The sequence below is a fragment of the Haemorhous mexicanus genome, chromosome 17 (assembly GCF_027477595.1).
Source record: "Haemorhous mexicanus isolate bHaeMex1 chromosome 17, bHaeMex1.pri, whole genome shotgun sequence".
Taxonomy (NCBI): Eukaryota; Metazoa; Chordata; class Aves; order Passeriformes; family Fringillidae; genus Haemorhous; species Haemorhous mexicanus.
Genome location: NC_082357.1, coordinates 1,936,607 through 1,963,035, shown reverse-complemented (window position 1 = coordinate 1,963,035; position 26,429 = coordinate 1,936,607). Strand labels below are relative to the sequence as shown.

The following is a 26,429-nucleotide window of genomic DNA, read 5'->3' as shown; positions in this document are numbered from 1 at the left end:
TGTCAAAAGAAATGTCAAAACACTCACCTCCAGCAATCCCTGTGTGCTGATGGGCAGGCTGCAGTTCCATGTCTGATGGGAATTTGATTTTTACATGGGAATTAGATTTGTGCAGCCTCTGCTCTTTGCCAGGCATTCCCAGTTATCCCACTGGCAGAGCTGTGTGCAGCTCTGGGGCTCCTCTCTGTGCCCCTCCATCACTTCATTCTCCAGTGGCTCAGAGGAGCTCCCAATCTCTGTCCTTTGATTTGGGGGTTTCCTCTTTGAGCCTCACTTTTTAGGTGCAATAATCACAGAGTGATGGAATATCCTGAGTGGGGAAGAACCCCCAGGGATCATCCAGCCCAGCTCCTGGCCCTGCACAGACCCCCAATAATCCCCCCCGGACGTCCCTGGCAGTGCTGCCCAAGCACTCCTGGAGCTCTGGCAGCCTCGGGGCTGTGCCCATTCCCTGGGGAGCCTGGGCAGTGCCAGCACCCTCTGGGGGAAGAGCCTTTCCCAAAATCCAGTCTGAGCCTGCCCTGCCCAGCTCCAGCCATTCCCTGTCCCAGAGATCAGAGCTGCCCCTCGGGAGGAGCTGCAGCCCCCCCTGAGCTCTGCCCTCAGTCTCCTTCTCCAGCTGAACCATCCAAGTGCCTCAGCTGCTCCTCAGACCCGTCCCCATGCCCAGCTCCCTCCTCTGGACACTCCAACAGCTTTAGATCCTTCTGATATTGTGGCACCCACACCTGCCCCAGACCTGAGGTGAGGCCACACCAGTTCCTTCCCTTCCCTCTGAGTAACTGCTGGAGAGAAGATGTTCTGCACAGTTGTTGAGTCTTTTAATTTCTAATTGGGTCTCCTTGAGGTCACTGGTTTTATTCTCTGAAAGTTCTGCTAATTAAGAATCAACCTGAGGAACAATGAGGCTTAGAGGGGAGGTTAAATGATGGAAAACTGTAGTTCAGCAGTGCAGTATTCAATATTAATGTATCAGTATTAACATTAGCCTTGATATTTAAAAAAACCAGAATGGTTTGGGTTGGAGGGGACCTTAAAGGTCATCTAATTCCAAGCCTCTGCCATGGGCAGAGACAGCTTGAACTGGACCAGACTGCTCAGTGCTCTCTGCACCCTGGCACTGAGCACTTCCAGGGATGGGGCACTAACCCCTGTTTGCATTTATATCCCTGAGAAAGTCTTTGGAAGTTAATGTCTCATTGTGTTGGGCTGGCTCATGGTCCTGTTTATGGACTTTTCTCCCCATCTGAGGGTGGTGGGATCTGCTTTGGAGCAGGGTTTGTGAGCTGATGGATGGCATGAGATGGGATGAAGGGTGCAGTGGTTTGGGAGGTGCAGGGTGTCACACCAGGGGTTGGTTTGGAGCATCTGAGGGCAGCTGGGTGGAACTGGGGTCTGGGGTGGGCAGAGGAGGAGCTGCTGCAGGTGCAAGGTACAGACAGAGTTTCTGAAACCATCACCAAAGCTTTTTAACCACTGGCTCTTTGCAGACTGCACAACATCTCCAGGGAACATCCAGCTTTTACCAGAAGATTTCTGCTTTTCTGACCTCTACATGGCTTCCAGATCTTATCTGGTGGAGAGATGAACTGGCCAGTCACTTCCAAAAGCAGCTCTGCCCACTTGTTCCTGCAATTCCCTCTGTCCTGCTCAGTAACATCACTGCTGTTAATCCTGACCCTCAGGTACTGTACACAGGTGCTTGGACTTCTGGTAATTTTTTATCAGGTCCAGTAAAAGTTGTTTTTCCAGTGTTAACAGATATTCTCATTTGCTTTAGCAAAGGATTTAAACAGAGTTTGAAAACAAATGCTTCTAATATTAGAATATTCTGTGATTCAGTTCTGTGATTTTAATATCTGTGGATTTCCAGGGAAGTGTGAGCTCCAAGGACACAGCACCTCTCCAAACCAAGTGCTTCCAATCTCTTGCCTGCCTTGAAATGTCTGCAGGAGCACTCACTGCTGTCCAGAAGCAGAATAATAATTAACCTTTCACTTCTGTCAGATTAGCAAGTGCTCCATTACAAATATTCCACCAATGAAATGTTACAAGAATTCCTTATTCTAATTGGAGGAATTAATTCCTTAAGGGCACTCAATGCTGCTTCTAGGCCTTTATCACCCTTTCCTACCTCGGTGTAAATACTTGGAGTGGGTTTTCAAAGCAGCACTGAATATCACCTGGTTTCTGTACCTTTTGAGGGAATCTTTTGTTTATTTCTTTCCCACAGCAGCACCAGCCTTTGGACAATTGTGGTCTTTTCCCAATATTTGTAGATGAACAAAACCCTTGAGACACAATTCCAGGGAATGGCAAAGCCTGCAATTCTTGTTCACAATGAAGTTTTAATTTTAAAAATGATGTAACATGAGAACTTTTCTGCCATTTCAACCAGATTTGGGGATTACTATGACTCTGTGAGAATCAATGCCATGAAAGCTTAGGGGTTTAGCAGTGCACTTAGCAATTTGCCTAAAGGTTTATCCCACTTGTGTGCAGGAAAAGGAGGCTTAGTGTTGTTGATTTGCAGTCACTGTGGCTTTCAAGCAGAAGCAAGAGCCATAAAGAGTCTGACTACTCGTAAAAGATAAATCTGCTCTATGCTTTTAAGGCATAAAATAAGGCAGCATTTAAAACAGCCAGGGCTTTTATGCAAATCCCATATTAGAGGAATTATAAATCATTAGGAATTGAACAGCAAGATAGCAGGCACTTTCTGGGGGTGGATCTTTGCCTTCATGCCATGGAAAACATGATGTCAGTTTAAAAACTGCATTCTCTTCCCAAGTTCAAGTGCTCTGTGCCCCCCAGGCCTGAGTGAGGCTGAGACCACTGTGTGTTGTGGCTTTTTCACAGAGCTATGGAATCACAGCATGGCTTGGGTTGGGAGGGACCTTAAAGCCCATCCTGTTCCACCCCAGCCATGGGCAGGGTCACCTCCCACTGTCCCAGGCTGCTCCAAGCCCTGTCCAGCCTAGCCTTGGACACTGCCAGGGTGGAACAGTCACATTCTCATGGCTGGTTAGGCAGCAGTGCTGATTTCCAAAGCTGGGCTCAATGAGCCACTCTCTCAGCAGGCAGCAGCTCACCCTGATGTCTGCCCTGGAGCTTTGCAAAGTGCCACCAACTGAGAATGTTCCCAAGTGTCATTAAAATACAACCAAAAAGTGCTGCATAGAAAACTCAGTATCATCTTCTTTTAACTTCTTTGGTCTGAAGGTTTGGTGCAAGGCCAGTGATCCATGCTTTGCTTTTTGTACATTTGTATTTGTTTTGAGGCAGTGTGTACAAAACTAAGCAGCCCAAAGAAGCTCTGCCCACGTGGTGGAGGAGCATGCAGTGAGTGAATCCCTGCTTTTGCTCCAGGTAGATCAGAGCCTGAGAGAGAAATCCTGGCAGGATGGTGGAAAAAAAAAATGGGTCGAAATGCAGGGAGAGGGAAGCTGTTGTGTACTGAGCAGCTCTGTGTGTGATCTGGGGAGCAATTGCCAGCAGTAATTGTAATAACCTTTATGCTTTTTGTTTGTTAGTGCATGAGCCAATGTCTTGTTTTCAGTCAATTTGTCTGCTGGATTTTCTGCCTGTTCTGGACCTCAAACAGATTGCTTTGCCTGTGCTGGTTTTTGGAGGCATTTTTATGAGTGCTGTGCAATGAGCCTATTAACCTGCAGCAATTCACTGCTGATAGGAGCAGCAGCTCACAGTGCAGTCATTAAAGCCCAGCTTGGGCTGGGAGTGACAACATCCCTGTGGAAGCTGCTAACTGCAAGGTCCCCTGTCAGCAGAAAGAGGATTTCTTCATTTTAGCATAAAATAAAAGTACTTCTGTTGCTAAGCCTCAGGATGCAAACATTCAACTTAGGGATACAGACTGCACACACAGAGCAAGCGTTGATGCTGCTTTTCCCCAGCCTCTTTGCTCCATCCTGGAGTTCTTTTCCTCTCCCTGAGTTTTTCTGGACATTGGGACATTTGCCCAAAAGGTTCAGGTTTGATGGTCATCTTCCAGAGCATCTCCTTGAACTCCCAGCCTGTGCAGGTGCCTGCCAGGACAGAGTCAGGGCACAGCAGCATTTCAGGGAGCTTTTAAGGAAGAAGGGGAACCTCCATCCCTCCTCCTCTGTCCACAGACATCCCTAAGTCAAGGTGAAGGAGATTTTTTACTTTAAGTCCCAGAAAACTGATTTTGTTGTACCTCCTGTTGATGAGTTTGCCTTGTGCTGTTCCTTTAGTAGCTTCCCTGCTCTGACACAAAGTTTGTGTTGGTATTTCAAGTAGCAGTGATTAAGGGCAGGTCTACACAAAGTTTCCTCCTTACTTTTTGCTTAGACAAAGCTCATTTTTTTTTTTAATTTTTTTCTGGCTAATTGTAGATAAGAATCCCAGAACTGGATCCAGGGGGTTTGAATTTGCCCCAGTATTGTAACCTAGGCCTGCTGAAAATACCCAGCAGCACAAGACTGACCTAACAGCAAGGCTGATGTGTGGCAGGGGGCTGGCAGAAAGTAGAGCAGTTCTTTCATGTGGAATTTCAGATTTCTGGGCTTTCCCTGCTGGAGTTGATGTTAACTGTGTTGCCATAGGAGCTCTCTCACACAGAAGCTTTGAAAGTTGCATACTTTATTTCACATCCTGAAATAACCATGTTGGATACATGAAGAGCTGGAGTTTGAAATCCCCAAAGAAAAGAAAGCAGCCCCAGATGCAGCACTTGTTGCTCTGTGCACTTGAGGCACAGATTTAGAGCTGAGATTCCCAAGCTCTGTGTGCAGCCTCTGAAGAGGCAGTGGGAGGCACTTGCAGAGGATCTTTCAGCTCTGTGAGTCTGTGTTTGAGATGAACTCAGTGAGAACACTGAGCTCTCTGGGCTCTGAGTGCTGTGACATTATTTCATTGACAAGCACCATGGCCTTGGCCCTGCTGAGTTGCCTTCAGCATCTTCCACTGTCTTTTGCTGTAACAAATTTTAATTCCAGTGCTGAGGGAGGCATGCTCAGGGAGCTGCTGCTCATCAGCACACCAGCCTTTCACCCAACCCTGCAGTGGCTGTGTGGGCACTGCCTTTCACACATCCCCAGCTGCAGCACCTGGGCTTTGCTGTGCTTCAGTGCCTGTGCTGGGGCAGTTATGGTTTGATTTGGGGTTATTGCCCCCATGTGTTCTCCCTCATTTCATGCTGTGTGAGCAGCACCCAAGCTGGGCCATGTTTGGGGATGGAAATGCTACCTGAGCTCCCTGGAGAATTTGCTCAGCTCCCAGATTTAGTTCCCCACATTGCTGTGAGCTCCCAGCTTCAGTTCACAGCCCAGGGTTGTGCTTTCCTCCTCCAAAGCTTGAAAGATCTGATTGTTGTGCAGCTGAACTGGGCATTAGGGAGGGATAAAACACCCAGGACAGCTCCTCCACATGGGCTCACCCAAAGCAGATGTGACAGGGTGAGTCCTGCAGCACTGGCAGTGCCAACCATGGAGCCAGCACTCAGCTCTGGGACATCCAGGCTGAAGATGTAAAGCAGGAGCTTCAAAAGGACAGGTTCACCCTGGCCTTTGCTTTCAAACCTTGCCTGTGGCTTCTCTGTATCAGTGGAAAGGCACTGGCAGCCTGAGTGTGCAGTGCAGGCAGCTCACATTGTACCAGCAGCTTGGGTGAGAGCACATCTGGCTGGAGATTCCACATGGATAAGGCTTGTCTGGGGAGAAATGTTTGTCCTGGGACTTCATCTATTTTCATTTATAGAAAACAATCCATAGCTGCAGCCCTGAATAGCTGCATGGCTGTATCTTCAGGAGGCAGAAGGTGACATCCTGGCCCTGGCTGAATCCCTCTGGAGTCTGGCATTTATTTTCATGGAGCCAGGAGTTCAGGCAGCCACTGGCATTTGTAAATAAAACCCCCTAACCTTTAGAAGAAGGAAGGACTACACTGATGTCTACCAGAGCTGGCACAAAGATGAAGGCACAGCTTGGAGAGGAATAAAACATTAGAGGTTTTCAGTCTTCCTAAAATTTGACAGCTCACATTTAGATTGTGTCCATCACTCATTACTCCTGAAAAGAGCAGCTCTAAAGAACTCTCAGGCTGCTGTGCTTTGCCATTGGTGCTGCTGGGCACAAAGGCTGGAGGCTGCTCTCTCATTCTGTCTCCCCTTCCCAATCCAGAAGGGGAACAAGGGGAGGTGAGTTCCATTTCAAACTGCCTGAACTACAGTCACCAGAACTGCATGTCTTCCTTGCTGAGCCTTCTCTATCCCAGACTTTTTGCTGCCTGGGCCCTTCCTGTGGTGCCTCCACTTTCCTGTACTAAATTCTGCAGCCATCTGAAGAGAACATGCACAGTGGGGAGGGAAGATGTGCAGGGGACACACTCAGCATTGTGTTCATCTGGATTCTATCAGGAAAATTCTGCTCCTGCACAGGGCAGCAGGGAGAGGAGAGAGTTTGAGATGATGTGCTCATTCAGGGGCAGGATTTGGTGAATCCCATCAGACATGAGCCTTGCTGAGTGAGAGAGAGAGGGAAGTGCTTTCTCTGCTGGCCCTGATGTGCTCAGCAGGGCTGGCAGGGAGAGGTTACCTGAGCTCAGAACACCCCCCTGGCTCTGCAGGGACTGCAAGTGCAGCATCCTTCTCTGAGGGGTTTGCTGTTGTCTCACAGAGATAATGACTGAGCAGAACTTTGCCTTGTGTGTGAGATGAGATTGTGGAGTACATGGGGATGCTTCCTGCAGTTTCTGTTTTCCTGCTGGGACTGGGAACAGCTTGGAAGACTCCTTGCAACTCAGAAGACTCTCTCAGATCACCTGACAGCAAAAGCTCTTCCTTTGTTGTCAGAGATGGGAACAGAAAACACTGGAAGTACAAAGAGAGGATCATGGGCTTGGTCATATTTCTGTGTGACAGTTAAATATTCATGGCTTTGCTGCAGCTCCAGTCTCCTCTGAAATGTGCTTATTCTTCTTTCTGCTGAGGATTTTATAGCACGTTTTTGTTCTCCTGTGAATTTCCTTCCCAGAACTGTCTGCCTTCATCTGGGTAATATTATCTGAACCAAAGCAGGAGCTTGGGCGTTCTTTGAAATGCTTTTGGAAAAACTGGTGTGTGTTCAATCCTAGCTGTGGCACAAAGTGGTCTTTCCCAGTGTCTTAAGGTGGCAGAAGCTGGAATTTGTCACCCAAACCAAATAAGGATAAATTGGCAAAAAGGAATAACTAAAAGCAGGAGTTTATGGATGTGCCCTCCCTCCCTGCTCATCCTGATCATGGCAGTGTGGATGGAGAGGATGTCAGTGCTGTAAGAAGCCCTGGAAACACACATGGGGATGGGTATGGGTCCATGGGTCTGGGCTTTGAAACCTGTCACAGCAGAAGTCAGAGTATCCCTGGGGCTGTGCAGCTGCTGCTGAGTGCAGGGAGCCTTCCTCCCTGGGAGGAGGCTTTTCCCAGGAGATGGGAGGTTGGTACAGAGCTCAGAGCCTCACTGGAGAGGTGTTTTCAGGTAGGGATCAAAGGCTGGGCTGCTTCTTCACCATTCTGAGAGTTTGGGGAGTCTCCTCTCCTCCCACCAGGGGACAGGTCAGCACTCAGAGCTGATGCTTCCACAGGCTTGGGAAAAGATTTACAGCTCCTGTGACATTGGAGGAGTGACAGGAACCAGCCCTAGGGTGAAACCAACACAATTCTCACACCCTCCCTCTTGCGGAACATTAAAAGTAGCACTGAGGTACCATAAACAGAAAGCAGTGTCCAAGTTCTTGCAGTAGCAGAAGGCTCCTGCAGCTGCCTGCAGAGGGTCCCTTTCTCTTTTTGTGTCCAAGAGGGCTCAGCTCAGTATTAGAACAAATGGCTCCATGCAATTCTCTTCTACATCACAGGGAAAGTGGTTTTCTGCCTGTTTTTTCCTGTTGATGGCACAGGAAGGCTGTGTCAGGAGCCCTCCACTGGACATTACAGCCAGGCTGGACAAAGCAGAGTGCTCATCCTGCAGCCACCTGTCTGCTTTCTAATTCTAAGGAGAAGGATTTTCTGGGAGAAATAAGACTTTTCAAGCTCTGTTTTTTATTTGTTTGTGAACTCCCATTCAGGTTGGCTGTTGGAAAACAGATCTGACAGATGGCAGGAACAATTCCCACAGGCCTGGCTTCCCAGGTGTGGCCACAGGATCCTGGGATCCCCGTGAATGCACAGCTTACACCAAGGGGCTCCCCTTGGATTTTCCAGCCTGGATTTCCACCTGGAATCCCCTTGGATTTCCCCCTTGGATTTTCCACCCTGTGCCCTGGAGCTGGATGATTATCCTGAACGTTTCTGTGGAAATAGAAGCTGATGCTGGTTTGAGCACATTTGTTCCTTCTTTTCCTTCTGGAACATTCACAGGCAGGAGGTTTGCTCAAGGAACAGCTGAAAGAAATAGGAAACTGGGATTTTGCTGCATCCCCACTCTGTAGAGCTTGTCTGAGCTCACTGCACTGTGCCACTGCTGCAGATAGGAGCTGGCATCATGCACTGGGAATGGGGAAGATCCCTTTCCTTAAGTCTCCTTTTCCTCTGATGATATTTTCCACAACAACCAAGTGTAATATCAGCAGTGGGGGCTGGGGATTGACGGATTGCAGGACAGAATGCACAGATCCACTGGGAGATACCAAAGCCCTTGGTTTGGTGCAGTTGATTTGACTGAAACAGGGTGAAAAGTGAAATCTCCAGTTCTGATTTCAGGCAAATACCTCATGAAGCACAGAAAACAGAGGAAGGAGACAACACAAAAAGTTACTGAAGTGGAAAGGCAGTTGTCAGAGGGGCTTTAATATTCAAATGAATTTCATTTTCTGGTTGTTACTTTGAAACATTTGTGGAATGCTCTGAAGTGCCTATCATTTGCCAAGCAGCTCACCCGAAATCTCTCAGGTGATGACACAATTAAACAGCATTATATGGAGCTCATCATGCAGAGTGGATGCTTCTTCATGCAGGGTTAGCCCCTTTTCTCTCCATCATAAAAGTCCTGATGAGACCATGTTGAAAATTAATTTCTTTTTTCTGTTTTTGAAAAGGCCAGTCCACATAAGCTGAGGACAAATTAATACCTGCAGTAAATCAAAGCAGAACCTTTAAAAGTAGTGAAGTTTCTTTGAGTTACACCTGAGCCTGTGTTTTAAAAGTGACTATTTTTTTTTTCTTCATCCCTGGAATGGTTGCTGCCCACTGTGAACTCTGCCTAAATGCATCTGTATTTCTGGAATGTTCTAACCAGAAGCTGACAAATGTGACTTTCAAGGGTTGCCTTTGTCCCTGGACTGTGGCCTTGCTTACAGAGCGTGCAGTCACAGCACATTCTCCTCTCCTGAGTGACACATCCTTACCCTTGCACTTGTACAAGTTGCTTGCTTGGCTGCCCAGAAAATGGATGAAAAACAAAATAAGGTGCTGAGGCTGGGAAATGCTGTGCTTGTGTGGAGCTGTGACCCAAATGCCAGTTTTTTGCCTATCCATGAGGATGTGGCACGATGAGGCTAACAGATATGTGTCACTTGTGGTGACATGAGCACAGGAGAAATGTGCTAGTTTGGCTACAGGCATGTAGAAATTCATGCAATCCCTTCTCTACCCTTCCATTTGATTGGTTAATTAGAGCATTGCTTTCACAAAGGTCTTTTCTGCTGAGTGCTCTGCACAGTCCTGGAGAATTGAGGTCTCAGCTGATGGATGCAGCTCCTGGTGATGTCTGTGGGTGCTCTGTGTGTTGGGGAGTCACTGGGTTGGACCCTGGGAATGCTCAGGCTCTTGGGAAGCAGTTGCAGATTCATATTCTTGGGATATCAATTAAATGGAGCTAGTGGAATATTGGAAGAAAGCAAATTACATAAATTAACAACACTGGGCTGGGTTTAATCCACCAGCTGCATCCTCATGTGCTCTGTGGCCACAAGATCCTGCTTTTCCTGCTTTATTTTAAGGGACCAAGGTAACATGGAAGTGAGAGCTGTCCTTTGTGCATTTCAGGATGTGGAGAAAGTGTTTGCAGTGCCAAATGGATTTTACTGGCAGACAGTTGAGAGTGATGACAAACACTTCCCTGACAGCAGTGCCATGGAGGCTTGCAGAGACACAGACATCGAGGTAAAGAACAACAAACAACCCCCTCCTTCCTCCCCTGGGGGTCAGGGGGGACACTGAGAGACAATTAAGTGCCCTGGAATATTTCAATCTAGAGCTTTGTTACAAATACTGGTGTTGAAGTATTTTTCACTCAGAACCTAAATATATCAGCTGAGTATTTTATGTCATCAGTATTGATGTGCTGATTGCTCTGAGCCACAGAAGATTAAACTTTGAAATGTGTGGGTTGGAGAAATTGCTACCAACCAGGTGCAAATTTGTAAGAGTAGACAAAATTTTGATAACCTGAAACCACTTGAGTGGAAGTCAGTAAACAGCACAACTTTGATTAAACTCAGAAACATTCCAAGAAATTTCTGAAGGTTCTGGTTCTGCCTGACCTTGAGTAACTGTGTGTTGTATGAACATGTAGGGAGTATTTGTACTGACTCTGCCCCAGGAGAAGAGAAGGTTAAAGTGATTTCAATTAGCTCTTGGTGAGGAGTGCAGCACAAAATGTTCAGGACCTCACCCTTGTGAAATGAGTTGTTATTGAGAAGAGCAGGGCAGGGCCAGCAGCAGAAACAGGGATTAGCCCAGGGTCACAAAGCCAAGGACTGCTTTGGGTTGGAGGGACCTCAAAGCCACCAGTGCCACCCCTGCCATGGCAGGGACACCTCCCACTGTCCCAGGCTGCTCCAAGCCCCGTCCAGCCTGGCCTTGGGCACTGCCAGGGATCCAGGGGCAGCCACAGCTTCTCTGGGCACCCTGTGCCAGGGCCTGCCCACCCTGCCAGGGAACAATTCCTAATTCCCAATATCCCATCCAGCCCTGCCCTCTGGCAGTGAGAGCCAGTCCCTGTGTCCTGTCCCTCCATCCCTTGTCCCCAGTCCCTCTGCAGCTCTCCTGGAGCCCCTTTAGGCCCTGGCAGGGGCTCTGAGGTGTCCCTGGAGCCTTCTCCTCTCCAGGTGAGCACCCCCAGCTCTGCCAGCCTGGCTCCAGAGCAGAGGGGCTCCAGCCCTTGGGGCATCTCCATGGGCTGCCCTGGACTTGCTCCAAGAGCCCAACATCTCTCTTGTGTTGGTGGCCCCAGAACTGGGCACAGCCCTCAGGTGGGAGCCCCCAGTGACAAGGCCCAGGCAGGAAGCCCAGGGTTCAGTGGCCAGCACTGGTGATGTCTGAGACCAGGGCAGGCACAACTGAACCAATCTGCAATGGAGAGCCAGGCCAAGTGCCAGGCTCCTGAGGAAAGGGGACACTGGCACTTGCTGAGGCTTCCCTGTGCTAGATGGCTCTGTTATCACAGCTGGCCCCAAGCCCAGGCAGCACCAGGGACTCAGAGCAGCCACAGGAAAATTCTTCCTTACTGGCTGCTGTGAGTACTGGGTTAATAGCAGGAGAGCTTCAGCTAGACAAACATAAAGAAATGGAGCTTTTATTCCTAATTAGGCCACTTTTATATGATTTGAGTAAATTTCTGTCTTCATTTATCATGATGGTAAAGCCTCATAATGTCTTTATGGGGCAGTAGCATTTCATTTCAAGTGTCCAGTAGTGATGGATTCATTTGGTGTTTGCTGCAGCCATAAACCTGGAGCTGGGGAAATCCTTGAGCTGTTCAACATCCAGGAGAACCATGACCAAAATTGGGCCAGAAAATCACCTTGTCTGATCCCCAGCTAGACAATTTATTATCCACAGAACTGCACAACTCCCTGTTGTAAAGGACTTGCTTTTTAAAACAATTTGTTTCTCTGATGGGGAAAATAATAATAATTTGTTTCCCTTTTGGGTATAAACATTCAGAACATATTGGTGTGAGTCTTCCTACATGCCAGGATGGGCTGAAGTGGATTAGGATGGTACAGAAGACTCAGAAATGTAAATCTGGGACAGCACCAGTGATGTGTTTGCCTTTTGATGTTTTTTAGTGTTGATTTTGGTGCTGTTAAAGGTGTAGAGACACAACCAGTTGGTCTATTATTATTTAATCATCCAAAGCTGGGCAAATGGTGCTGCACAAAGTGAACAGCAGAAGGGATGCACTGTGAGCTCTGCCCCAGAGGCCTTGCAGTTTTCCACTAGTAAGTTTATGTGACAAAAGGCAAAGTTATATCAGCAGAAATAGATTAAATGATAATTACTGATAGCTGTGATTTAGCCCAAAGCCAAGAGCCTTGTGTGTGAGCTGCACATAAACACAAACCAAACCCAAGCCTCTCTGTAGCTCTGGCAGTGCAGATCCATCCTGGGAACTACAGGTGAGCAGCAGGGCTGCAGCTCTGAGCTTCTGCTGGGCTTGGGAGCATTTCCCTGCTTTTTCCATGTTTTTCTCTGGCTGTCCAGGTTGCCATGGTGCTGCTGTTTGAGGCTCTCTTCCAAAACCCCCTGGAGACCCATCACACTCTGAGGCTGCTGCTGGGCTCTGGGCTGGATGTCTGTGGCCTCCGCCTGCTCTACCCCAGCCAGGACCTGCTGCTCTCCAGCTCAGGTGGGCTCTGCTTCTCCTCCAGAGCTTCCCAGAGCTGTAACTGCACTGAGGTGAAGGGTGATCAGAGTCAGATTTGCATGAGGGTTGCTTTATCAGTTCCTGTATCTTTCCCAAAAGAAATGATAGAATAGCTTTGTCTGTTTCTTTCTTTCTGTTCCTGGTATTGAATATCCACAAGCTGAATTTTTAACTCTTCATACATTTTTGGGTCTCAAACTTTAGCTGTTGTTCCTTTGCAGTGAGCTTTCACACATTTCAGTGCCTTGAGCTCCAGGGATAGGCTCATATGAATTAAATAAAATAATTTAATTTCCCATTAATACTCCTGAAGGTTTTAGCTGCAGAAAATCCAGCCTCCCTTTTCCACAATTCCCCCATCTCATTGCCTGTGGGACTTCAGGAGTACTGATTTATCTGGCCTGTGATGCATTGGCTGATCAACCATCACCAAAATACCACATTATTTAATAGAATCCCATCTGAGGTGGCAAACCAGCAGGATAAAGTAAATAAACACAATCTAGGGCTCTGAACTCAAATCACAAAGTCTTGAACATCAGACACCAATGTATCAAATACTGGCATGTACCACTCAAATCTTTATTTTCTCCCCTTTGAGAAACAGAGATGATGAAGCCTGCCTTAAAGCATTATGGAACATTATTGGTTGCTGCTGCAGCACAACAATATTCAGATATTCCAGAGCAACAGGTGTGCCCTTAGCTGCAGAGTTTAGAGATTGCTTGTGGCTTGTGCATCTTTTTACGCCACAGAGTTCTTCTGGAAGGTTCAGATGTGCCACAGACAATCCATTTCTCTTGGGAAAGGCACAGGCAGGCTGAGAGGGAGAGAAATGGGCTTCCTTCTCCTCTGGCAGGGGGGGAATGAAGACCAGCTTAAGCAGAGAAAATTCCCCAGTCTCCTCACTCCTTTTTTGCATTTGAAAGCAGTAGGAGCAGGCTGCCCTAGGAATGGGATTGCAGTTGCAGCTGTCTGGGTGCTGTGCACAGAACACATTCCTGTGAGAGCTGGAGAAATGGAGAGGGCTCCAGAAATGAATAAGAAAACCATAAAACCTGCAGTCATTAGGAGCTGACAGGCAGCAGATCTGCTTCAATGCTCTGTGCCATGCACCATTATTTAAGAACATTTCATATGAAGAGACAATTCATTTGAGCTGAGACCTGCTGTGCAAGTTTGTAAATTAGATTTTTACCCTTAGCTTGATAACACTAAAATTATTATTTTAAATATTTACAGCCAGTTGCTCCATTATCTACCTGCTCTGGAGATTTGTGTTCTGCCTTCTGATTCTCATGCAAGAAATGATACATTTGAATATGTTTTTAAACCTAAGGGAAGAAAATCACACACTTTGCTGCATTTTCTGACATCTGCAGTGAGAATTGGAAAGGAGGCAATTTGCTTTTTCTGGGGTTACTTCCTGGGCCCCACTTGTGCTGGAGAAAGGTTTGCCAGAGTCATAGGGAAGAGCTGTGGAAAGATATAAGGGAAGTCAGGGTTCACATCCTGGCAGAAAATTAAAGGTGGCAAATCAAATATTTGCCTGGACCTTAGAGCATTGTACAAAATCTGTATTTAATCCAGAAGGAAATAAGGTAAAAAAGAAGTCTCCAGATTTCCATTTTGTGATGCCCTTCAAAACCATCCCTTTCCTCAGGCCCCTGTTCTTGTCCTGTACTTCAGTCCCCCAGCCTTGCTTGTGGTGATGAACAAGAGGAACTTGAAGTGCTGCCTTAGAGTCACAGTTTGGGCTGAAAAGACCCTAAAGACCACCAAGTTCCAGCTCCTGCCACAGGCAGGGACACTTCCAGTGCATCACCTGCTCTGTAATAACTTTTCACAGCAAATATGAGGCAACCAATTCCTCTGTCCAAGAGATTGCCTTGAATAACCTCAGGTTTGCTATTGGGTAAACACGTGCAGGTGCTGCCAGCATCTCTCCCCCAGGACAGGTAACCAGGGGATGGATTCCCAGGGCAGGTGACCAGGGAATGGATCCCCAGGGCAGGTGACCAAGAGATGGATCCCCAGGGCAGGTAACCAGGAGATGGATTCCCAGGACAGGTGACCAGGAGATGGATCCCCAGGGCAGGTGACCAGGGGATGGATCCCCAGGGCAGGTCACCAGGAGATGGATCCCCAGGGCAGGTAACCAAGGGATGGATCCCCAGGGCAGGTGACCAGGGGATGGATCCCCAGGACAGGTGACCAGGGGGTGGATCCCCAGGGCAGGTAACCAGGGGATGGATCCCCAGGGCAGGTAACCAGGGGGTGGATCCCCAGGGCAGGTGACCAGGGGATGGATTCCCAGAGCAGGTGACCAGGGGATGGATTCCCAGAGCAGGTGACCAGGAGATGGATCCCCAGGGCAGGTGACCAGGGGATGGATCCCCAGGGCAGGTGACCAGGAGATGGATCCCCAGGGCAGGTCACCAGGGGATGGATCCCCAGGGCAGGTGACCAGGAGATGGATCCCCAGGGCAGGTCACCAGGGGATGGATCCCCAGGGCAGGTGACCAGGAGATGGATTCCCAGAGCAGGTGACCAGGAGATGGATTCCCAGAGCAGGTGACCAGGGGATGGATTCCCAGAGCAGGTGACCAGGAGATGGATTCCCAGGGCAGGTGACCAGGGGATGGATCCCCAGGGCAGGTGACCAGGGGATGGATCCCCAGGGCAGGTAACCAGGTGGTTCCTCTGTTGAAGTCTGCCTCTGACAGATCTGAAGAGAGCCCTTGAATGGAGTGAATGACTTTGGGGTGGGTTGTTCCATGTTTTTCTCACACATGTGTTTGTTTCCACAGAAAAGCTGCCTTCCACCTACACTTCAGAGCCTGGCAGGGTGCCCCCAGTGCTGGCATTAGGTGTGAGAGGGCCCAGAGCCCGTGGCATCCTGCAGGACATCACTCGAGGCTGGGGCAGGGCGGAGCCTGTCGTGTCCCTGCCCCTGGCCAGCCGGGTGCACCGGGAGCTGTGCCTCTGGTTCGGAGGGAGAGCTGCTGGAATCCTGCCCCCGCCCTCCAGGTGATGGCCCCGGACGGTTTGGAGCTCTTGCACAGGCAGTGAGCCCTGGAGGCAGGCAGGCACTCGGAGATCTCTGTGTCAGCCCTCCAAGGGTCCTGCAGAACGGGAGTGCAGGGAGGGCAATTCCTCTACTTGTGCATTTCCAAGCCACTTGTGCAGTCTGCAGAAATCCTTCTCTCTTCTGCAGCAGATCATAGAACCATGGAATATCCTGAGGGTCCCACAGGGATCGTCCAGGGCGGCTCCTGGCCTTGCACATTCACCCAGCAATGCCACCCTGGGCTTCCCTGAGACCATTGTCCAAGCTCTCCTGGAGCTCTGGTAGCCTCAGGGCTGGGACCATTCCCTAGGGAGCCTGGGCAGTGCTCAGCACTTTTGGGGATGAACCTTTCCTGATATCCAACCTAAACCTGCCCTGGCACAGGTCCAGCTCCTGTTCTCTCAGCTCCTGGATGTGTCAGGTGTGGGACAGTTGCAGTTGCTTCCCATTCATTCCCTGTTCCCTGGTATCCAGACCTCCAATTCATACTCTTGCTGCAAGATTTGGACACCTGGTGCAGGAGAAGAGCTGCAAGGCTGTGTGCCAGTGAGTGATCCTCTCCTAGGACACCTCTGGCTTTGCCCTGTTTATCAACTGATAAAGGGATTCAGTAGGAAAAGGTTCTTTGGAGGATGATGAGAGAAGTGTGTGAAAATGAAGGGTGGCTTACAAACCTTGAACTGCATGAGAAACTGCTGCAGAAGGCTCAGACCTGCAGGTTCTGAAGAGGTTTTTAGGGATCCTGCCTGATTCTGGGGGCAGGGTGGCACAGTTAGAGGAGCAGGCTGGAGGTGAGATCCTCTGCACTGCTGTCAGTGCTTTCTGTGAGTGGCAAAGCTGAGCCATGTGGAATTAACTGTGCAGGATTATGTGTCAGAGTTCAGCTCTGCTCGCAGCCACAACCAGTGACTCTCACCATTTTTATGTTTCAGATGTCAGAAAAAAAATCAATTTGGTCGAGTTTCATTCACTTTATTTGTTTATTTTCCTCAGGGATGCATTTTTCCTCTTACAAAGATGATAAATTCTGCTCCTCGGGTATAACTCCTAAGTCAGGAGGAGCGGTGCTACCTCCTAAATAATGCACTTGTCTTTCTCCTAATGCTGGTAATTTGGTCTGTTGGGAGACAGGAATACAAACTGCAGCTCAGATTGCCCTTTGCAGATTAGACTTGCAAATGCTACAGGCTCCTGGGAGTGAGCAAGCAGGATGTGTTCCAGCCAGCTCCGTGGTGGTGGCAAGGGATGAGGCAGGTTTGCCTGAGCAGCCTGAGCTCACAGTCCCAGCCAAAACTGTTCCCAGACAGTCCCTGGCTTTCAAGCACACCTTCTGTTCACCCTGCCCTGATTGGGTCCTTTTGGATGTGCAGGAATGTTGTGGAACATCCCTGCCAGACTGGGTCGTGCTTGTTGCCTAACACGAACCCTTCAAACTGGTTAAACTCAGCCTAAAGAACCCAAAGTGAATAGCAACTAGGATGTGTCTGTGGGTGGGAAAAGCTCTGCCAGTGCAGCCTGACATATTTCTTGATTCCCAGATTTCTTTGCCAAGCTGACTACTTTGCATTAGCTACTTTTAATTGAACACAGAGAGCCTCAGGGGGAGTAATATGAAAAGATGTTCAGTCAGAGAGACCTTGATGCAGCTCATGTCACGGACAAGGGATTGAAATGGCTTTTCCAGTAAAGCAGTTTTACCAGAGAAGCTTCTGTGGCCTTGGATTTGTCATAGAAAGTAGGTTTGAGTCAGAACCTTTTAATATTTTTCATTTAATATTTATCATTTTTCTGCAGCTCTCAGAGACCTTCATCAGCTGGGGCAGGAGCAGATGAAGAAAAAGTTGACTTCCAGGGCTTGATGCTGCCTCGACCTCCAGCCATGCTTGTCTCAACTACCAAAGGTCAGTGCTAGGAAATGAAATTTGAGGGTTTACAGTTCTCCTTCACTGATAACATCACTTTACTCCAGCCCAGCATAGGCAATTCTGCCTCTGATTGCTCAGGGCTGTGACCTGGCCAGTTCTGGAGGCAGGAATGAATTTCTAGTGGGACACTGTTGCCTGAAATGAAGCAGCAGAGAAGTGGCACCACCTCATCCTCCTCATGGGAGCAGCTGCTGGAGTCCTGGGGGCTGCTTGGATGTCACTGAAGGGGGGAAAGAGAAACAAAAACACTTCACAGGAAATCTCTGCACAAAGAAACAGTCACATGAAGAGCTAACAGAGTCCTTAAACTGCTGGTTCATTGATCAGAGATCATCTGCCTCTCCTGCTGGAGAGTGATTATTATAATCAAGGGAATTAAAAGGTTAAGGCTTTGTTTAGGGCAGGACTGACCTCAGTCAGAAAGGAGAGCATTTTATGGGACTAATATCAAAGGGTTATCACTCACATCCCCATTTTCCCTTTGTAGGAGCAGTGTTCAGCCCCTGAGTTTGTACCTAACCAGCAGCAAACCTAACCAGCAATACCCAGGGGACACCTGCCAAGGCTCTGCCTGGCTAAAAGGTGTTGGGCTCCTGCTGTGAAGGCCAACATCCCCTGGAGTGGGACTGGCACAGCACATCTGGGGTGCAGGGGGCTTTTGGACAATGCTCCTGGCTGGTTTCTGCTGGCCCAGTTGAAGGTGGGAATTTCATTCACAGGAATGAAGGGAGAGCAGAGGGGAGCAGAAGTTCAGCAGCTGTCAGGGAGGAGATGGCAGAAGGAAAGCAGGATTGGAGTGACAGAGAAAGAAGGCATGGGGAATTACATTGCCAAAGAAAAGAATCCATGAGAAAAGGATGGAAGCATAAGGCAAAAAGATGAAAAAGGAGTAGAAGGGAAGGAAAATAGAGAAGGGAGAAAGGAAAAAACCAATTTTGAGACAGTTTTTCATCTTTTGGCTCGTGTTAACTCAGGTAGTTTGGCAGGCAGCCCTTGGCTCTGTTATTTGGGATTGGGATTGATGGCAGCTGGTGGCTACTGATGGAATGAGTCACATTTGCTGCCTCCCCTTCCTTTTATGGCCCTTAATGATTCACATTTGCTGTGGGCTGCTGAGTTCCACCACACCACGTTCCATCTGCATGGAGCCTCAGAAGTCACTGTCAAGCTCTGCTCCTCAGATAACTTTGCTCTGGCAAGAGGAGCTGAAACTCTGCTCTGGGAGCAGACACCCTTGGGGTTTTCAGGAAAAGAAACATTCACTGCCTCCTTCCCTCTGGTCTCCAGCAGCTCCTTTTGGAGACAGGAATATTTACCCATGCAGAGCAGAGGAACTGCAGCTAGGTAGACCTGCCCCTTCTCAGTAATCAGAGTTTTGGTGACCCAAGCAGATATTCTCGTAGATTTGGGATATGTGTGTGCAAAAAAATGGTTTTTAAAGTGTTATCAACTGGAGTGGAATCAAAATCTTCCCACCAACAATCTTAGATTTGACTGTTCCTGTTTCATGAATATGGCTAAAATCCAGTGTTAAAGCCATAAAACCAAACAGAGATTTTAAGCAAAGAACCATCCTGCCTGTCCCATCCTTAGTGATAAATACAAGGTTTCCCTTGTTTTGGTGCTGTTGCTTGAACAACCAGGCTGAGCCTTGGCAGGACAGCTATCCATATCACAAAGTCTAGAATAAAAATAAATATTCACTGTCCTACCTTCAGAATCAACTGGGACACCATGAAAAACCCTCCAATCTCATTAAATCTATTGGTTAAAGCTAAGAAATTACTGAGGTGGCATAGAGGAAACCCATGTAGAAGTGGTACTGAGAATTTGTCTTCAGAGCTCACTCTTGGCAGCTTATGGAGACCTGAATATACATTGTGAGGGATAAAAAAGCTGTGTTAGAACTGAGAAAGTGTAATAGTGGAGGTCATGGTAAATACAGGGAGCTCAGGCAGGTCAGAGGCTTCAGGGAAAAGTTTTGAGTTTCTCTCACACTGTTTAAGATGTGGGGGGCTGCTCAGGAGGCCTTGGAGGCTCCTCCAGAGCTTGCTTCAAGGTTGGCAGGGAGCCTGGGATTGAACTTGGAGAACAGGAGTCTAAAAACCCAAAGTTCTAAGCCAAGGTGAATTCCAGTTGTGTCTACAATTGTTTGTACTGGGATGAGGGACTCAAGGAGAGCTCGAGCAGCCAGAGCTGCTGGAAGAGGATCAGGTAGGACAGGGCAGACTGGTACCATTACCATGATGTCCAAGGAACCTGTGAGGCCAAACCTCAGAGGGTGCCAAACCTCAGAGGGTGCCAAACCAAAGGTGAGTTCACAGGTGGTCCAGAGCTTCAGGAGCTTGTGCCACAGTAGAGGTCTGGGGTGAAGGTTAAAGGCAGGAACAAAGGAGGACAACAGGGAGCAGAAGGAAGTGCTGAGCAGGATTGCTGGGACCACCAGTAAAGCAAAGAGCAATGAGAGCAGAGAGGAATGGCCAGAGCTGCTTCATGCTCTTTGGAGTGGACAAACTGAGCAAGAACAAGTAGTTCTTGTTGCCCTGTTTGGTCACTCAGAGTGTGGTCAGGCCTGCAAGGCTCAGTCCTGCCCTGAGTGCTGGGGGTGCCTGGGGACAGCTCCCACGGCCCAGCCAGCACCAACACACTGCCTGTGAGCAGCTCCCAGACCTGGGGAGACAGCCTGGCTCGTCTCATCTGGTGATTCACAAAGATATTACTGATGATTCCAGAAGCTTTCCCACTCTGGGCTGGCCTTAGATTGCAGTCATGATGAGCTGGATGCAGCAAACAAACCATAAAACACAAGGCCCTGCTCGGGATGCAGCTGTTTGCTTCAAGGTGGAGGCAGCTGCTCTGAGAGCTGCCTTGCACTGATACCGCAGCTCCTGTGACAATAATATGCTGTTTTTCTTGCCCTTTCTTTGATCTAGGGGACATCATTCTGCTGGTGTCACCGGTGGTGTCTCCACGTGCCTACGGGGCTGTGCTTTCTGCCTGTGCCCGCCGGGGCTTTGTGCTGCAAGGACTGCGGCAGCTGCAGCTCTCAGCACAGCAGGGCCTTGTGCTGGGCATGGCAGCAGGGCAGGTACTGTGCCCTTTGTGCCCTGCCTTACCCCTTGCCCTGCAGCTGATGGTGCCAGCACTCCTCCAGTGAGTGCTGGAGGACAGCCACTCTCTCTTTCCCAGCTCTCCGTGTTCCTGTGAGTGGAGCTCTGGCTGCTTTCAGTGCTGGCTTTTTCCCTAGCAGGAAAACCCCACAAAGCCTTGGCCTCTCATGGAGAACAGGAGTGTAAATTCATCATCCTGCTCCTACTAAAACAAATGTGAATTTTGCCATTGATGTCAGAATAAGCAAGAGCTGGCAGTAGCCCCATGAACCAAAATACTGATGGGCAAGGGTGGTTCAGGAGCAGAGTCTTCACTAACAGACTGATATTTGGTGATGTACTTCACAGTCCCTCTGGGCCCTTCAGCATGAAGTCCCCTACTTCAGTGCATTCCAGATGGGTTTCAAAAAGAGCTTTCAAAAATAACTTTTATTTTTTCTTTGAAGCTCTGCCTAACATGGTGATAGGTTTGATGTAAAGTGCACTTGGCATTTTGACAAGTCAGCCTGAGGAAACAGCAATAATCACAAATGCAAGGTTGCAGTCAAACTTAACATATGCAAGAAGTCCAGTGCTGCCCTTGTTTTATTATAAATACCACAGGAATTATATGACACCTTCTCTCACAAAGGAGTGGACCCCACACTTCAAATCATCATGCTGAGGGTTCTTTGCTATGTCAGTCAGGAAATGCATAATTTTGCAAATCAAACTCTACAAATTCCCTCTTTTCTGCTTGTTCTGTGATCAAGCCTAAGAAATAACAACGTCCCTGCCCATAATATTTTATAGAATGAATAAAACCTATTTATGGAATACTACAGCCCAAATAGCCAGATATTTGGAGCATGTTGCTAAGTGACCATTAAGGAGTTAACAGCAGCAACCACTGCTCCAATGTGAAAATCATCCCTTCATTTGAGACTCCAGATAATCTTAGAGTGACTTATGGTACATCCACTTAGGGTGGATGGTACCACCTATCAGCTGAGTTACAACTGCTGTGGTTTTAGCCCAGCCCAGCTGCAGGGCAGAATGATTTTGTGTTAAGCATCTTCCCTGAGTTTAAATTAAGTTTCTCTGTCTCAGGAAAAGATGACGCAGAGCACCCAGATATTGGAGTTCCTCTGGCTCAGTGGTGAGCTGGATCTTGTTATGCCATTGTAATTTATCTATTTGCTTGAGCCCTGTAGTAATTACATCTGGATTTAGCAGTCTAATCTGCCCTTCATGATTTCAGATTGCTGTCTTTTGCCCTGGCAAGAGTTCAGGCTCACCTGCTGGTGCTGCAGGAGGAGAAGTCCCTGGTGAGCCCCGCAGGCACTGCCTGGTGCTGCTGCTGAGGAAGGAGAATGCCACACATCACATCCCTGCCCTGCTGGCAGGTAATGCTGCCCTGCCAGGGAGGGTTTGCATTGCAGGGTGTTCCACATCAGCAGTCCAACCCCAGCTGTACAGTGCAGGGAATATTTATTGGGAATATCAAGACCTCATGTTGCTGTAGGAATCTCCAGACCAAGGTATGAATCAGTCACTACCACACACCCAAGAGAGCTGCCTGGCCTTTGCCAGTTGTTTGATCTTTAGCTCTGGAGTCCTCTTGAACTCAAAATCACTGAGTATTTCCTGGTGGAAGGGGCCTCAGAAGGTCTCTCATCCAACATCCTGCTCAGAAGAGCATCAGCAATGAATTCCCTCAGGATGCTCAGGGCTTTTTTTCTGTCAGGTCTTGAAAATCTGCAAGGACAGAGATTCTCCTGCCTCCCTGGGCCTTTGTTCCATCATTATGGGAAATATTTTTCCTTTATGGGAAGTTATAACCTCCTGTTTGGATTTGTGAGCCTTGTCCCTGGACACTTCAAAGCTGGGCCTGACTTTGGCATCTCACACCCAACACGTGGAGGTGTTGTTGGGGCTGTCCTGCTCACGGCCAGCAGTTGGACTTCAAGGATCTTTGTGGGTCCCTCCCAGCTCTTGCTGGGATTTTATAGCCTCAGTCACCTCCTCTCAGAAATTCTTTTTGCCCAGAGAGGTAGGGTGGCCAAAATCCAGCTGTGCCACTGAGCCTGAGGGCAGCATCTGATCCTATCAGCCTCAGCTTCGAGTCCTGCATCCTTGTGGTTTCCAAGCACCCCAGAGTAACTCCTTTTCTATGGAGGGACTGCCAAAACCCAGCCAAGTTGCTGCCTAAAATCTTCTTACTTGAGTTTCTGTTTGTTTAACAATTGACATGGACCTCAAGTGGGGAAGATCAGAGACAACAGCAGTGGTCAGGAGGGAAGAGAAATCCTGCCCTGCCCCTTCCCAAGAAGGGGTCACTGTGGGTGACCCTTCCATTAATACCATCCCCCACAGCCCGTGATGGAGACATTCATCCCCAGCCCAATTGCTTCCTTTAATTTATCCACAATAGGAAGGAACATTTAGAGGTTTGGGAGGGGGGGAAACAATGACAATTCAAATAGTCCTGGGCTTTTTCTCTTGAGACTATCACAGAATGTTCTGAAAACATGTGCAGACACAGAGGATTAATCATGGCACAGTAATTACAGCCCCGTGTCACCTGCTGCCTCTGCACCCAGGGAAAGTTGCTCATTAAAAAGTGCAGTTTCTGCAGCTTCCCTCAGTGCCACAGATGATGTTTTGTGTTCATGTTTTGCACGGGGAAATTTCCACTGGAAATACATGGGGGGGCTGGAATGAAGAGTAGTCTGGAAAGGTAAAATATTTTCCCTCATGCTTGAGAACTCAGGGTTTTTCCCTTTGTTTGTGACAGATTTTGCAAATGCCTCTTTCCATGTGTTCTGTGCTATTTTCATCAGTCCTGTACTGCAGAAAGACACCTTAGTCCATATTCCAGAGCCCTGGAGAGGGGAAGCTGACATTCTTTCCCCACAAGCTTTGGATTGGCCTCTGGGAAGTGCAGAATTTCACTGAGATTGGAGTAGGGTAAATACCTCACTAGGAAATTCTGCATTTGCAATCAATATGAAAAGCAGTTTCCCCTTCAGGGTCTCGAATGCTGTTCAATTTTCAAAGCAAGTTAAAATTTGACAAATACTCCTGAAACAGAGCAGATAAATCGGTGGGATCTCTGTCCTGAGGTCCAAACACCAGACATTTTTGTCCAAGCTTTACTTTCTGAGTTTAAATAAACAACAGGCAATACTGCTGGGACAGTGATGACCCATTTTTGGTGCCTCACGCCTTTTGAATTTTGAGGAGCAGGTGATTGTCAGTGGTACATTTGACATCCAAGCTTTGCCATCAGCCCCTAACACCAATAATCCATTTCCCATGCTCCACTACAGTGAATTTTTGACAGGCTTGTGCGGTAGGAAGCAATCAAATGTGTACAAAGTAATTTAAAAAATAACAAGCCTTTAAAACTGTGGCCTGAAACATTATTACAGAAGGCTGAACTAATTGTTGTGGAAATGTACTGTATGCAACACCTTAATGCACTGCCTGTGCACAGCCCAGCTCTTTAGAGGGAGAATGGGAGTTGAGAGTTTGTGGCTTTAAGCACTTAGTGTCTGTAAAAGTGGTGTGGAATGGGATATTTTCCAGGCTGGAAATCACAGGAGCAGAACTTGATGTCTCTGTTCAGGTCTGTCACCCCAGCAAGACCTGCCTGCCCACGAGGGCCCTGTGGGATGCAGGACTTTGGCCTCATGCCTGGAAGTGTGAGACACCTTGAGGGCCTCCACAGGAGCACTGGGCTCAGATTTGGGACTCTTCCCAGTGGACACCACCTTATTTAAGATATTTATTCAAATTCAGGAGCTCTGTGGCAGCATCTGTGCACTTGTTCCACGTTTCAGTTCCCAGCAGAGTTAGAAGGGGATAGAAACAACTGGGTGCTGCTGAAAAAGCCAGAGAAAGCTGTGGGCCAGCCTCTGTTTTCAGGAGCTCCTTGCCCCTGTTTAAGGGGTCCATGTGATTTTGGGGAGAGGGGGTGGTTCAGTTGAGTTTGGTGTCTCAGGTAAGCTCAGTCTGTAGGGGAGCTGTGACCAGTGACTCAAACCTTTGACAGCAGAGTGTTTTCATGTCAGGCTGAGCAGAGCTCAGCATTGCTCACATTTGCTGCTGTTCTGAGCACAGGGCTGATGGAGGAGCTGGCAGAGGCAGGCCCTGGCAGCGGGCACAGCCTCCCCCCTGCAGCTGCTGGACAGGAGCCGTCGCTCTGCTTCCACGGGGCTCCGTACGCCGCGGCCGCGCTGCTCAGCCTGGGTACGTCAGGGGCTCCAGGGGCACTCAGGGACTGGGACTGCTCTGGGCTGGGAGGGACCTCACACCTCATCTGCTTGGTGGCCAAGAAGGCCAAGGGCATCCTGGCCTGCATTAGGAATGGTGTGGCCAGCAGGAGCAGGGAGGTCATTCTGCCCCTGTACTCGGCACTGGTGAGGCCACACCTCGAGTGCTGTGCCCAGTTCTGGCCCCTCAGTTTGGGAAGGATGTTGAGATGCTTGAGCACATCCAGAGGGGGCAACGAGGCTGCTGAGGGGCTGGGAACACAAACCCTGAGAGGAACGTTTGAAGGAGCTTGGGGTGTTCAGCCTGGAGAAGAGGAGGCTCAGAGGTGCCCTTATTGCTCTCTACACCTTCTGGAAGGGAGGCTGCAGCCAGGTGGGGTCGGTCTCTGACAGAAGCAGAGGACACAGTCTCCAGCTATGGCAGGGAAGGGATAGGTTGGATATTAGGAAGAAATTTTTCACCGAAAGAATAATAAAGGACTGGAATGCCCTTCCCAGGGAGGTGGTAGAATCACCATCTCCGGATGTGTTTAAAAAAAGACTGGACATGGCCCTGGGTGCTATAGTCTGGCTGAGGTGTGAGGGCACAGGTTGGACTCGATGATCTTAGAGGTCTCTTCCAACCTCATTATTCAATGATTGTGTGATTTCAGTCCACAGGCAGGGACACCTGCCACTACCCCAGGTTGCTCCAAGCCCTGTCCAGCCTGGCCTTGGACACTTGCAGGGATGGAGCAGCCACACTAGCAAGGGATTTTCCTGGATAAAACCATTAGGAATATGCTGTTTGTCTGCAGGATCTCATTTACTGTTCTGTGTGGTGGTGTTTGAGGGTCCCCAAGATGAGGGAAGTGTTGAGAGTCTTGACTCCATGTTTCAGAAGGCTGATTTATTATTTTATGATATCTATTATATTAAAAATGCTATATTAAAACTATACTAAAGAGAGAGAGAGGAGACATCAGAAGGCTAGAAAAGAATGGTTATAAAATCTTGTGACTGCTCACAGCCTCGACACAGCTGGACCTGTGATTGGTCATCAAGTAAAAACAATCCACATGAGACCAATCAAAGTTGCACCTGTTGGTAAACCATCTCCAGACCACATTCCACAGCCATCAGATAGTTATTGTTTACATTTCCTTCCTGAGGCTTCTCAGGAGAAAAATCCTAGCAAAAGGATTTTCATAAAATATCACAGTGACAGTTCTGCTGCCAGTCAATCACAGTAACTCTCATGGAAGAATCAATGGAAATCAAAGTGAAAATACCTTTTCAAAGTAAGTTAAAAGATACATGCAAAAAGAAGTTATTGAAACATGACATGGTAGCATTTAATTAAGCCTGAATTAAGATAATTAGAAGATTAATAGCCAATCAATACGTTTTTATTGTCATCATTTCAAGTCAAAATATTAAAATGAGATAAATTGTTGGTTGTGTGTAGAACTGGAATGTGCTGAA

The 26,429-nt window shown here is 48.3% G+C and overlaps 1 protein-coding gene across 1 annotated transcript in view; it reads left to right on the top strand.

Moving 5' to 3' along the window:
- DNAAF8 (dynein axonemal assembly factor 8) overlaps positions 1-26,429 on the top strand; it is a 92,529-nt gene that overhangs the window by 33,787 nt on the left and 32,313 nt on the right. Inside the window, exons 12-19 of the mRNA XM_059862051.1 lie at positions 1,491-1,685; positions 10,000-10,116; positions 12,442-12,586; positions 15,415-15,634; positions 17,469-17,575; positions 20,533-20,663; positions 21,950-22,094; positions 24,814-24,942. Coding sequence (XP_059718034.1) covers positions 1,491-1,685; positions 10,000-10,116; positions 12,442-12,586; positions 15,415-15,634; positions 17,469-17,575; positions 20,533-20,663; positions 21,950-22,094; positions 24,814-24,942 — 1,189 coding nt within the window. The remainder of the gene's footprint in view (positions 1-1,490; positions 1,686-9,999; positions 10,117-12,441; positions 12,587-15,414; positions 15,635-17,468; positions 17,576-20,532; positions 20,664-21,949; positions 22,095-24,813; positions 24,943-26,429) is intronic.